The sequence below is a fragment of the Rhinoraja longicauda genome, chromosome 5 (genome assembly GCF_053455715.1).
Source record: "Rhinoraja longicauda isolate Sanriku21f chromosome 5, sRhiLon1.1, whole genome shotgun sequence".
Lineage (NCBI taxonomy): Eukaryota > Metazoa > Chordata > Chondrichthyes > Rajiformes > Arhynchobatidae > Rhinoraja > Rhinoraja longicauda.
This window is the reverse complement of record NC_135957.1, coordinates 84,535,254-84,548,521: the sequence shown is the minus strand read 5'-3', so window position 1 is coordinate 84,548,521 and position 13,268 is coordinate 84,535,254. Positions and strand designations below refer to the sequence as shown.

The window sequence follows — 13,268 nt, the reverse complement described above, 5'->3', positions numbered from 1 at the left end:
ACCTTCCATTTAAACCAGCATCTGCAGTTCTTTCCTACACATTTGGCCCCTTTCATTCTCCCCTTGCCCCTCACACATACGACACGATATAACTTTATTTATCCCAGGAGGGAAAAGCAACTCTATAACGGATGTTTCAGTCTTTTTCACTTACTGGATAGCACGCAACATAAAAACGTTTCACTGTACCTCGGTACATGTGACAATCACTAAACGAAACTGATGGAAGGTTGTTGTTCTGTTTCGGGACATGTGAGAACAAATCACTCTTGACTTTGAAGAGAAGATTTTGAAAATACACTTGACTAAAATATAGAATACACGTGACTAACTTGGGTCTTTGAGGATTGGCAGTACTCCTCAATTCATAAGTTCTAGGAGCAGAATGAGGCCATTTGGCCCAACAAGTCTACTCCGCCATTCAATCATACTTGATCTATCTTTCCCTCTCAACTCCATTCTCCTGCCTTCTCCCCATAACCCCTGACACCCGTACTAATGAAGAATCTGTCAATCTCCACCTTAAAAATACCCATTGATTTGACCTCCACAGCCTTCTGTGGCAATGAATTCCACAGATTCACCACCCTCTGACAAAGAAACTCCTCCTCATCTCCTTTCTAAATGTATGTCCTTTATTCTGAGGCTGTGACCTCTGGTCCTAGACTCTCTCACCAGTGTACACATCCTCGCCACATCCACTCTATCCAGGCCTTTCACTATTCGGTGAGTTTCAATGAGGTCCCTCCTCATTCCCACATAACTCCTTTTTGAATTCTCTGCCTCAGAAGGCAGTGGAGGCCAATTCTCTGGATGCTTTCAAGAGAGAGCGACATAGAGCTCTTAGTGATAGCGGAGTCAGGGGGTATGGGGAGAAGGCAGGAACGGGGTACTGATTGTGAATGATCAGCCATGATTACATTGAATGGCGGTGCTGGCTCGAAGGGCCGAATGGCCTCCTCCTGCACCTATTGTCTATTGAAGATAGACATAACAAGCTGGAGTAACTCAGCGGGTCAGACACCATCTTGGAGAAAAGGAATAGTGGACGTTTCGGGTCGAGACCCTTTTTCGGACATATGGTTTAAACCAGCATCTGCATTTTCTTCCTGCACAGTTTGTTTCTGACACTGATTCTGGGCATCCTCATCATCTCTTACCTGAGAAACGTTGTTAATCGAGAGGAACAGGTTTCGTTTAATTTAGTTTAGAGATACAGCGCGGAAACAGGCCCTTCGGCCCACCGGGTCCACGCCGCCCAGCGATCCCCGCACATTAACACTATCCCACACCCACCAGGGACAACTTTTACATTTACCAAGCCAATTAACCTACAAACCAGAACGTCTTTGGAGTGTGGGAGGAAACCGAAGATCACGGAGAAAACCCACGCAGTCACGGGGAGAACGTACAAACAGCACCTGTAGTCGGGATGGAACCCGGGTCTCCGGCGCTGCATTCGCTGTAAAGCAGCAACTCTACCGCTGCGCCACCGTGCCGCCCTCCAGCTTCATCAGCAAACCCACCGGGTGGAGTACGATGCCCTTAATGCTCCAGAATCAGATGCAACATGAGCCTCAGTGTTGAGTTGCTGGGGTTGGTCTGGCCAGCCCTGTCCACCCACATACGAGACACAGTTACAAATGTCAAACCCTTTTCCCCGTGTGAAAATGTCACAGACCAGCATGTTGGGCACGGTCATTGTGGGCCAAAGGGCGTGTTCCTGTGTGGTACAGTGCTATGTTCTGGAGGGCACTGCTTTAAGGTGAGAGGGCCAACGATTAAAGGAGATGTGTGGGGCAAGTTTTTTGACACAGAGGGTGGTGAATGCCTAGCACCTACTGCCAGGGGAGGTGGTGGAGGCAGATTTGATATTGGCATTGAAGAGGCTTTTGTGCAGGAACATGGATATGCAGGCAATGGAGGGATATGGATCATATGCAGGCAGGGAAGATTCGTTTAACTTGGCCTCGTGTTTGGCGGACATTATGGGCTGTACTGTTTTATGTTCTGTGTTATAGAGTCAGAGAGTCATACAGCACGGAAACAAGCCCTTCGGCCCAGCTTGCCCATGCTGACCAAGATGCCCCAGCGACCCATGGTCTATCCACACACCTCCGACTGTTATTTAATGGTTTAACCTGTAATTGATTCTTCCCCGTGAGTTGTCACCTTGTGGTGGTGGAGAAGCTCGTGTGGTCCTGAGATCCTGAGAGCGATGCCGTCTGGAGTTACGCTCCTGGTAGGGTCACCCATGGCGGTGAGGTCGAGGGGGAGGTCCCTGACAAAGAGCGATCCAACCAAGACCTCAACGGTGGAACAGGCGGAGGGTGACGGCTGACTTCAGTGGAGCGTCACAACGGCTGGGAAGGCGGATGGATGAAGGCCGCAGCAGAAAAGGGTCCCCAGTTGTCTTGGACTCCACGCCACTGGATCCTGACCCAGATCTGTCAAGGACCGTGTGGTGGCTGTCTGTGCACCGGTCTCCCCACGTTAAACAAAGTCACGCACAGGCGTCCGACCCTATGGAGAGGACATTCACACTCGCTTCCAGTGACCGCCGATGATGAGGAAATAATTGATTCAACATGTCACCCGGTAAAAAGAATAAGAACATTTCTTGACGTTAAATACGTTTATTGATAACAATTTAAATATGCATAAATACTTAAGAGTTTCCCTGAGGTAATGAAATTGATAGAGCATTGCCCACAGAGAGAGATGATAAAGTCAGTGGAAGGAGTGGGTTTAATGGTGCTCCTTGCTTTTTCTTTAGTTTTCTTTAGTTTAGTTTAGAGAAACAGCGCGGAAACAGGCCCTTCGGCCCACCGAGACCGCGCCGACCAGCGATCCCCGCACACTAACACTATCCCATACACACCAGGGGCATTTTCTACATTTACAATTGCCAATTTACATTTATACCAAACCAATTAACCTACAAACCTGCACGTCTTTGGAATGTGGGAGGAAACCGGAGCTCCTGGGGAAAACCCACGCAGGCCACGGGGAGAAGGTACAAACTCCGTGCAGACGGCACCCGTAGTCGGGATGGAACCCGGGTCTCCGGCGCTGTGAGGCAGCAACTCTACCGCCGCGCCACCGCGCTGATCTTGATGTGTGATTTTATCTCGTTATCTTTCTCCAGCAGTCTAAGCGAAAGGCCAAATTTGCACAACATGGAAACTCCAGCAAGGAGTTATTTATAACTGTGGGGCGGTAGAGAAAATAAATCAAGAAGTAACGATCAGATGATACCCCTTCCAAAAGCAATTGGAAAGGAAAGTGTCCACTAAAAAGATAAGAGACAACAGCATTATCTGCTTAGGCCCAGCAAAAGTTTTAAAGTGTGTGGAAGTTTGTTAAATGGTCCTGTTGATTAAAAAAAAAGGTACACCTATAATTCATCGTGCACATCGCGGTCCTTAGATTTGATCCATAGTTGGCTGCACCGTGTGGAGTTTTCCACAGTGTTACACTCAGTCAAGCACAGTCACTTCCCATTCCGATCCCCTTCCACCCAGTACTGCTCCGTTTGCATTTCCGTAAGCCGGGAAACGGTGCGCTGAAATGCAAATATTTCCTCTGCTCCGGAAAAGATTGACAGGTCCTCCACCTTCTGCATGTTGGAACAAAGTAGAAACGAAAAGTGGGTGCAAATCAATCTTCATTCCATGAAAGTATTCATTCATAATTTTCATTCTATTCTACACTGAAGTATACTGCGAACTTAAGTTTGTTGCAAAAGGTCGACACAAAATGCTGGAACTCAGCAAAACTCAATGGGCCAGGCAGCATCTCTGGAGAACAGAGTCTTTTACCCAGAGTAGGGGAATCGAGGACCAGAGGACACAGGTTCAAGGTGAAGGGGAAAAGATTTAATAGGAATCCGAGGGGTAACTTTTTCACGCAGAGGGTGGTGGGTGTATGGACAAGCTGCCAGAGGAGGTAGTTGAGGCTGGGACTATCCCATCGTTTAAGAAGCAGTTGGACAGGTACATGGATATGGACCAAGCGCAGGCAAGTGGGACTAGGGTAGCTGGGATATTGTTGGCCGGTGTGGGCAGGTTGGGCCAACAGTATCAATCACACTATCAATCTACGACTATTACAATCCACACTATCAATCTACGACTGTATCTATGACTCTAACATGGTCTGGCGACGTTTTGGGTCGGGACCTTCTTCAGACTCAGTGAGTTATTTCGGGCAGGGGATGGGATGGTGATTCTGCGTGGGTTTTCTCCGAGATCTTCGGTTTCCTCCCACACTCCAAAGACGTACAGGTATGTAGGTTAATTGGCTGGGTAAATGTAAAAGTTGTCCCTAGTGTGTGTAGGATAGTGTTAATGTACGGGGATCGCTGGGCGGCACGGACTTGGTGGGCCGAAAAGGCCTGTTTCCGGCTGTATGTGTATGGTATGGTTTACGAAACATCACCCTTACGTACGTCGGGCAGTGTCTGTTGCAACTCAAATAATGAAATCATTTGAGAGGGGATCTTATCGAAACGTATAAGATTATTAAGGGGTTGGACACGTTAGAGGCAGGAAACATGTTCCCAATGTTGGGGGAGTCCAGAACCAGGGGCCACAGTTTAAGAATAAGGGGTCGGCCATTTAGAACCGAGATGAGGAAAAACTTTTTCAGTCAGAGAAATCTGTGGAATTCTCTGCCTCAGAGGGCAGTGGAGGCCAATTCTCTGAATGCATTCAAGAGAGAGCTGGATAGAGCTCTTAAGGATAGCGGACGCAGGGGGTATGGGGAGAAGGCAGGAACGGGGTACTGATTGAGAATGATCAGCCATGATCACATTGAATGGCGGTTCTGGCTCGAAGGGCCGAATGGCCTCCTCCTGCACCTATTGTCTATTGTCTATAATGAAAGATGGAAAAAAACAGATCAACAGATTTTGAGTATAAAATTTGGGAGGTCATGTTGCAGTTGTACAAGACGTTAGTGGGGCCACATTTAGAGTATCGTGTTCAGTTCTGGGCACCATGTTATAGGAAAGATGTTGTCAACCTTGAAAGGGTTCAGAGAAGATTTACCAGGATGTTGCCAGGACTAGAGGGTGTGAGCTACAGGGAGAGGTTGAGCAGGCTGGGTCTCTATTCCATGGAGCGCAGGAGGATGCGGGGGGATCTTATAGAGGTGTACAAGACCATGAGCGGAATAGGTCAGGTAAACGCACAGTCTCTTGCCCAGAGTAGGGGAATCGAAAACCAGAGGACACAGGTTTATCATGAAGGGGAAAAGATTCAATGGGAACCTAAGGGGCAACTTTTTTACACAAAGGGTGGTGGGTGTATGGATAGAGCTGTCAGATGAGGAAGTTGAGGCTGGGTCTCTTGCAACATTTAAGAAACAGTTACAGTTACAGTCACCCATTCCTTCTCTCCAGAGATGCTGCCTGTCCCACTGAGTCACTACAGCTTTTTGCGTCCATCTTCGGTTTAAAGCAGCATCTGCAGTTCCTTCCTGCACAGTTACAGTTTAGTTTATTGTCACGCGTACCGAGGTACAGTGCAAAGCTTTTTGTTGCCTGCTATCCAGTCAGCGGAAAGACAATACACGATTAGACAATTAGACAGGTACATGGATAGGACCGCTTTGGAGGGATATGGGCCAAACGCAGGCAGGTGGGACTAGTGTAGATGGGGCATGTTGGCCGGAGTGGGCAAATTGGGCCGAAGGGCCTGGTTCTGCGTTGTATGACTCTATGAAAACCGATGCCACCAGAACCGAGAAGTCCTAGCATTTTAGAAAAGGAAAACTGTAAAGCGGTCTACTCACTTGGTTCAATCCGAGGTCATCTATAAACACTCTGGCATCATCTGTATGGCTGTCATGATCCTCCTGAACAAATATATTCTCCAGTGGCATTGCAGCCGAGCAAATAACCCTGACCTGTAGCAAAGCAAGACATTGACAGCCTGTTTTATAACTCAATGGAAACGAAAGACTTCCACTCGATTCTAAAACATCAGATTTACCACATTCCACAGATTTCCCATGCCTGTTTAGAAACATAGAAACATGGAAAATAGGTGCAGGAGGAGGCCATTTGGCCCTTCGAGCCAGCACTGCCATTCATTGTGATCATAGAAACATAGAAAATAGGTGCAGGAGTAGGCCATTCGGCCCTTCGAGCCTGTACGCACCGCCATTCAATATGATCATGGCTGATCATCCAACTCAGTATCCCGTACCTGCCTTCTCTCCATACCCCCTGATCCCTTTAGCCACAAGGGCCACATCTAACTCCCTCTTAAATATAGCCAATGAACTGGCCTCAACTACCTTCTGTGGCAGAGAATTCCACAGATTCACCACTCTCTGTGTGAAAAAAAAAGTTCTCATCTCGGTCCTAAAAGACTTCCCCCTTATCCTTAAACTGTGACCCCTTGTTCTGGACTTCCCCAACATCGGGAACAATCTTCCTGCATCTAGCCTGTCCAACCCCTTAAGAATTTTGTAAGTTTCTATAAGATCCCCCCCCCAATCTTCTAAATTCCAGCGAGTACAAGCCGAGTCTATCCATGGCTGAACATCCACAATCAGTAACCCGTGCCTGCCTTCTCCCCATATCCCTTGATTCCACTAGCCCCCATGAGCTCTATCTAACCCTCTTTTAAATTCATCCAGTGATTTGGCCTCCACTGCCTTCTGTGGCAGAGAATTCCACAAATTCACAACTCTCTGGGTGAAAAAGGTTTCTTCTCACCTCAGTTTTAAATGGCCTCCCATTTATTCTTAGACTGTGGCCCCTGGTTCTGGTCTCCCCCAACATTGGGAACATTTCTCCTGCATCTAGCTTGTCCAGTCCTTTTATAATTTTATACGTCTCTATAAGATCCCCTCTCATCCTTCTAAACTCCAGTGAATACAAGCCCAGTCTTTCCAATCTTTCCTCATATGACAGTCCCGCCATCCCAGGGATTAACCTCGTGAACCTACGCTGCACTGCCTCAATAGCAAGGACGTCCTTCCTCAAATTAGGAGACCAAAACTGCACACAATACTCCAGATGTGGTCTCACCAGGGCCCTAAACAACTGCAGAAGGACCTCTTTGCTCCAATACTCAAATCTGAGGGGTAACCTTTGCACCAGGGTGGTGGGTGTATGGAACAAGCTGCCAAAGGAGGTAGTTGAGGCTGGGACTATAACACCATTTAACTATAGCAACAGTTAATTAATGTTAACAGACATTTGGACGGGTACATGGATGGGAAAGGTTTAGAAGGATAAGTTGCAGCATTATTATAGCAGAGAAAGTGTAGATAAAAGAAATGTAACAAACAGACCAGCTGCCAGAGATTAGGCAAGAGGGAAAAGGGAGGGAAGTGGGGAGTTTTCTAATCACGGCATAATAACGCCTTGACAGAATCTGTTTTATGAAATGATTTCTGTACACGAACAATCCTTTACATTTGGAAATGTAGAGTTATCTCTAAAAGCAAAAGCGAATGCAGGACGGAGACCCGGGTTCCATCCCGACTATGGGCGTTGTCTGTACGGAGTTTGTACGTTCTCCCAGTGACCCGCGTGGGTTTTCTCCGAGATCTTCGGTTTCCTCCCACACTCCAAAGACGTACAGGTATGTAGGTTAATTGGCTTGGTAAGTGTAAAAACTGTCCCTAGTGTGTGTAGGATAGTGTTAGTGGGCGGGGATCGCTGGTCGGCGCGGACCCGGTGGGCCGAAGGGCCTGTTTCCGCGCTGTATCTCTAAACTAAACAATGGATATGTTACATCTTTAACATTACATCCTACATCCAGATTCAGAGACGGTGTCTTCCCAGCTGTCATCGGGCAACTGAACCATCCAACCATCAACTAGAGAGCTTTTGACAGCACTGGGCCTGTACTCGCTGGAGTTTCGAAGGTTGAGGGGGGACCTCATTGAAACTTGCAGAATAATGAAAGGCGTAGATAGAGTGGATGTGGAGAGGATGTTTCCACTGGTGGGAGAGTCTAGGCCCAGAGGTCACAGCCTCAGAATTAAAGGGCGATATTTTAGAAAGGAGGTGAGGAAGAACTACTTTGTGCAGAGGGTATATATCGGTGGAATTCATTGCCACAGAGGGCTGTGGAGGCCAAGTCAGTGGATATTGTGGAGCCAGGTCACTGTGATGGATGTTTGTGTTAAAATTGTGTGTCTTGTGTCTTTTACTCTGCACCGTTGTGGCTGTGTGGCAAATGATTTTCGTTCAATTCATTTTGAATGACAATAAAGGGAATTCAAATTCAAATTCAAATTCAAATATTTTTAAGGCAGAGATATTCCAATTCTTGACTAGAACGTGTGTCAACATAGAAACATAGAAAATAGGTGCAGGAGTAGGCCATTCGGCCCTTCGAGCCTGCACCGCCATTCAATATGATCGTGGCTCATCATCCAACTCAGTATCCCGTACCTGCCTTCTCTCCATACCCCCTGTCAAGGGTTATGGGGAGAAGGTAGGAAAATGGGATTAGGAGGCAGAGATAGATCAGCCACGATTGAATGGCAGAGTAGACTCGATGGGCCAAACGGCCTAATTCCACTCCTATAACTTGCGATATCTAATGAAATCCAACCTTCTGATCGTAAAAGGTATCAATAAGAGTGATGAAGCGGCGAGCTTGAGTCTTCTGTGCCAGAGTCAGCATTGGTATGTTCCTGATCAATACGGTGTCAAAGTGTTGAGCCATCTCCAGGTAGTCACTGGCTCCAAGGGGCTGCAGTTTAATCATAGAAACACGTTACAGTTAGACTTTCAGCTTCAATTTGGCGACTTTCTTTGACCCTTAGTCCTTAACACAAAAGCAGACAGATTTTTGTGATTAGTTTGCACCAAAAATGGTAAGCAAAGAAAAGCTTTTCACTCTACATCGGTGCACGTGACAAGGAACGAAACAAAACGAAGCAAGTGGCGGCACGGTGGTGCAGCGGTAGAGTTGCTGCCTTACAGCACCACAGACCCAGGTTCGATCCTGACTACGACTGCTGTCTCTACGGAGTTTGCACGTTCACCATGTGACCACATGCGTTTTCTCCAGGTGCTCTGGTTTCATAGAGTCATAGAGTGATACAGTGTGGAAACAGGCCCTTCGGCCCAACTCGCCCACACCGGCCAACAATGTCCCAACTACACTAGTCCCACTTGCCTGCGCTTGGTCCATAACCCTCCAAACCTGCCCTATCCATGTACCTGTCTAATTGTTTCTTAAACGATGGGATAGTCCCAGCCTCAACTACCTCCTCTGCCAGCTTGTTCCATACACCCACCACCCTTTGTGTGAAAAAGTGTAGCTGGGACATTGTTGGCCGCTGTGGGCGAGTTGGGCGGAAGGGCCTGTTTCCACACTGTATCACTCTATGACTCTATGAGATAAGAGATAGTCTTGGCATCATGTAGAAATAAAGAACTGCAGACGCTGGCTTACCAAGGCAGCATCCCTGGAGAACATAGATGGGTGACGTTTTGGGTTGATTCTCAGGTCCTGACCCAAAACGTCACCTATCCATGTTCTCCAGGGATGCTGCCTGACCCGCTGAGTTACTCCAGCACTCTGTGAAACGTCACCTATCCATGTTCTCCAGGGATGCTGCCTGACCCGCTGAGTTACTCCAGCACTCTGTGAAACGTCATCTACACTTTTCCCATCCAAAGATACTAGAGGAGCAAGATGAACCACTCCGTCAAAATCGCTTGTACTGAAGTGTGGTACGCAAAGGAACGTAACGTCCGCAAATTTTAGTAAGCAAAACCCGCCGTCCGTTTTGCCTCTCGCAGTGTAATCAGTGTTGTGGGGGAACAGTATGTGTGATGATACCATAAAAATGCAGAATATATCTCATCTATCAATTCACAGATTTTTGTTATTTTTCTTTTAAAATGTTTCTGCAAGTTTCTGCCTACCAAAATGGCGCCATGACGTACTGTGGTTTTTAAGGTCAAGTGGACTATCTTGGTCTGCTCTATTATCTTTGGTCCCATTTGCCTGTGTTTGACCCAAATCCCTCCAAACCTGTCCTATCCAGGTACCTATCTAAACATTTCATAAATGTTGCTCGAGTACCAGCTTGAACTACCTCGCCCAGCAGCTCGTTCCATACACCCACCACCCTTGTGTGAAAAAGTTACCCCTCAGGTTCCTATTAAATCTTTACCCCATCAACTTAAACCTATGTCCTCTGGTTCTCGATTCCCCTGCTCCGGGCAAGACAATAGACAATAGACGATAGGTGCAGGAGTAGGCCATTCGGCCCTTCGAGCCAGCACCGCCATTCAATGTGATCATGGCTGATCATTCTCAATCAGTACCCCGTTCCTGCCTTCTCCCCATACCCCCTGACTCCGCTATCCTTATAAGAGACTCTGTGCGTCTACCCGATCAATTCCTCTCATGATTTTACACACTTCTATAAGATCACCCCTTGATCTCCTGCGCTTGAAGGAATAGAGTCCTAGCCTACTCAACCTCTCCCTATAGCTCAGGCTCTCGAGTCCTGGCAACATCCTCGTAAATCTTCTCTGCGTCCGTCAGTAGCTCGACAACATCGATCCTATAACCTGGCGCCCAAAACTGGACACAATACTCTAAATGCGGCCTCACCAACATGTTATACAACTGCAACATGGCCTCCCAGGTGTACTGTGCACAGTGCACCATTCAACAGGTTAGTCAGTTAGTTTAGTTTAGTTTATTACGTGTATCGAGGTACAGTGAAAAGCTTTTGTTGCGTGCTGATCAGTCAGCGGAAAGACAACACACAATTACAATCGAGCCGTCCACAGTATTTAGACACAGGATAAAGGGAATAATGTTTAGGGCAAGACAAAATCGAGTAAAGTATGATTAAAGATAGCCTGGAGGTCTTCAGTGAGGTAGATAGTAGTTCTGGACCGCTCTCTAGTTGTTGACAGGATGGTTCAGTTGCCCTTGAAAGAGAATACATTTAGAGACTCGGTTTCGATCCCGACCACGGTTGCTGTCTGTACGGAGTTTGTACGTTCTCCCCCTGACCTGCGTGTGTTTTCTCCGAGATCTCCAGTTTCCTCCCACACTCCAAAGACGAACAGGTTTGTAGGATAACCTGGTGAACCTTCGCTGCGCTGCCTCAATAGCAAGGACGTCCTTCCTCAAATTAGGAGACCAAAATTTGAGGAAGGACATCCTTGTAATTGAGGCAGTGCAGTGTAGGTTCACGAGATTGATCCCTGGGATGGCGGGACTGTCATATGAGGAAAGATTGAAAAGACTAGGCTTGTATTCACTGGGGTTTAGAAGGATGAGAGAGGATCTTATAGAGACGTATAAAATTATAAAAGGACAATAGACAATAGGTGCAGGGGTAGGCCATTGGGCCCTTCGAGCCAGCACCGCCATTCAATGTGATCATGGCTGATCATCCTCAATCAGTACCCCGTTCCTGCCTTCTCCCCATACCCCCTGACTCCGTAATCCTTAAGAGCTCTATCTAGCTCTCTCTTGAAAACAAGACTGGACAGGAAAAATGATCCCAATGTTGGGGGAGTCCAGAACCAGGGGCCACAGTCTTAGAATAAAGGGGAGGCCATTTAAAACTGAGGTGAGAAGGAACTTTTTCACCCAGAGAGTTGTGAATTTGTGGAATTCTCTGCCACAGAGGGCAGTGGAGGCCAAATCACTGGATGAATTTAAGAGAGAGTTAGATAGAGTTCTAGGGGCTAGTGGAATCAAGGGATATGATGGGGGAGAAGTCAGGCACAGGTTACTGATTGTGGATGATCACAATGAATGGCGGTGCTGGCTTGAAGGGCCGAATGGCCTCCTCCTGCACCTATTTTCTATGTTTCTATGTTTCAAAACTGCACACAGTACTCCAGATGTGGTCTCACCAGGGCCCTGTGCAACTGCAGAAGGACCTCTTTGCTCCTGCATTTTGTGTCCATCTTCTGCACTTAAGGGGAAACCAAACCCTTAACGTTTGACTTTGGCCCCTACTCACATTATCGCACAGCTCTTCAAAGGTGCAGTCTGCCAGGGTGCCACAGGCTTTGCTCAAACGCAGGCCTCTACCTTGCACTCTCAAAATCCGTGGTCTTGTTACTATGGAAACACGAACAAAGCATCAGTCTTGCCTGGATAATTACTGTAAAATTCATCCCTTATACCTTGGAAATGCGCGGTTTCATGAATAATAGCAGATGATTCAACACAGAGATTAGACAAAATACTGATACAATGACAACCCACTTGAATGAGGCATCGACCTGAACACAGCAATGGAACTTACTAATTGGTCAGTGGAGATTGGGTATTGTGCTCTAAATGTATTCTCTTTCAAGGGAAATTAACTTACGTACTATCATTTTGTTTCTGAGCCAGCTCATCAAATAGCTTATCCAGGGCAGCCTCCACATCAACTTCACTTGTGCTACGGTGAAAGGAATAATGGAATATGAAATTAATAACACTTGAGCCCGACATCAAACAGCTGCCCGGACTCGCTTAGCTTTTTGCCCATCATCAAAAAAAAAAAAAAAAAGAGAACAGGATGTCGGGCTGTAAATACAAACATTAGATTTAGAATACACTTTAAAGCTGAGAATATTAACTCTCAGGTAGATGATTCTGCCGTATTTGCATACACTGAAAGACTCCTGCGATTGAAAACCTAAGGCAGTAATGAGGCGATAGAGATGAAGCAGATCCATTAATGCTCTGTGTCTACAATGAGAAGAAAGCACTACTAGCTTCCCTCGCATGCAAAACAAGAGCCGGCAGAACAAATCAGTTGTTGTTCTGAAGAAAACAAGCTTTTGAAAATGTACCGCTCCGGTGCATCATTGAGAATAAAATTTGGCTAAGTAGCTTGTTATAAAAGTCAAATTAGAGCAGTGTGTAGAAATAGCATGTTGCTGTTAAGCTTATGAAATTCTGAGTGGATGCACAGTTAGTTAGAAGGTAGACACAGAGTGCTGGAGTAACTCAGCGGGTCAGGCAGCATCTCTGGAGAACATGGATAGGTGACATTTTGGCACTCTGTGAAACGTCATCTATCCATGTTCTCCAGAGATGCTGCCTGACCCGCTGAGTTATTTCAGCACTCTGCGAAACGACACCTATCCATGTTCTCCACAGATCCATAGGTGACGTTTCACAGAGTGCTGGAGTAACTCAGCAGGTCAGGCAGCATCTGTGGAGAACATGGATAGGTGACGTTTCACAGAGTGCTGGAGTAACTCAGCGGGTCAGGCAGCATCTGTGGAGAACATGGATAGGTGACGTTTCACA

At 46.9% G+C, this 13,268-nt stretch overlaps 1 protein-coding gene across 2 annotated transcripts in view; it reads right to left on the bottom strand.

Moving 5' to 3' along the window:
* Positions 1-2,641: 2,641 nt before the first annotated feature.
* The window catches only part of LOC144594072 (AFG1-like ATPase), a 108,108-nt gene continuing 97,481 nt past the window's right edge, over positions 2,642-13,268 (bottom strand). Inside the window, exons 9-13 of one of the 2 annotated variants that reach the window (XM_078400258.1) lie at positions 12,338-12,408; positions 11,980-12,080; positions 8,583-8,723; positions 5,797-5,910; positions 2,642-3,616 (exon numbers count right to left, since the gene is read on the bottom strand). In XM_078400258.1, coding sequence (XP_078256384.1) covers positions 3,494-3,616; positions 5,797-5,910; positions 8,583-8,723; positions 11,980-12,080; positions 12,338-12,408 — 550 coding nt within the window. In that variant the 3' untranslated portion in view covers positions 2,642-3,493. Of the gene's footprint in view, positions 3,620-5,796; positions 5,911-8,582; positions 8,724-11,979; positions 12,081-12,337; positions 12,409-13,268 lie in introns of both variants that reach the window. The other variant, XM_078400257.1, reaches the window with a different exon arrangement.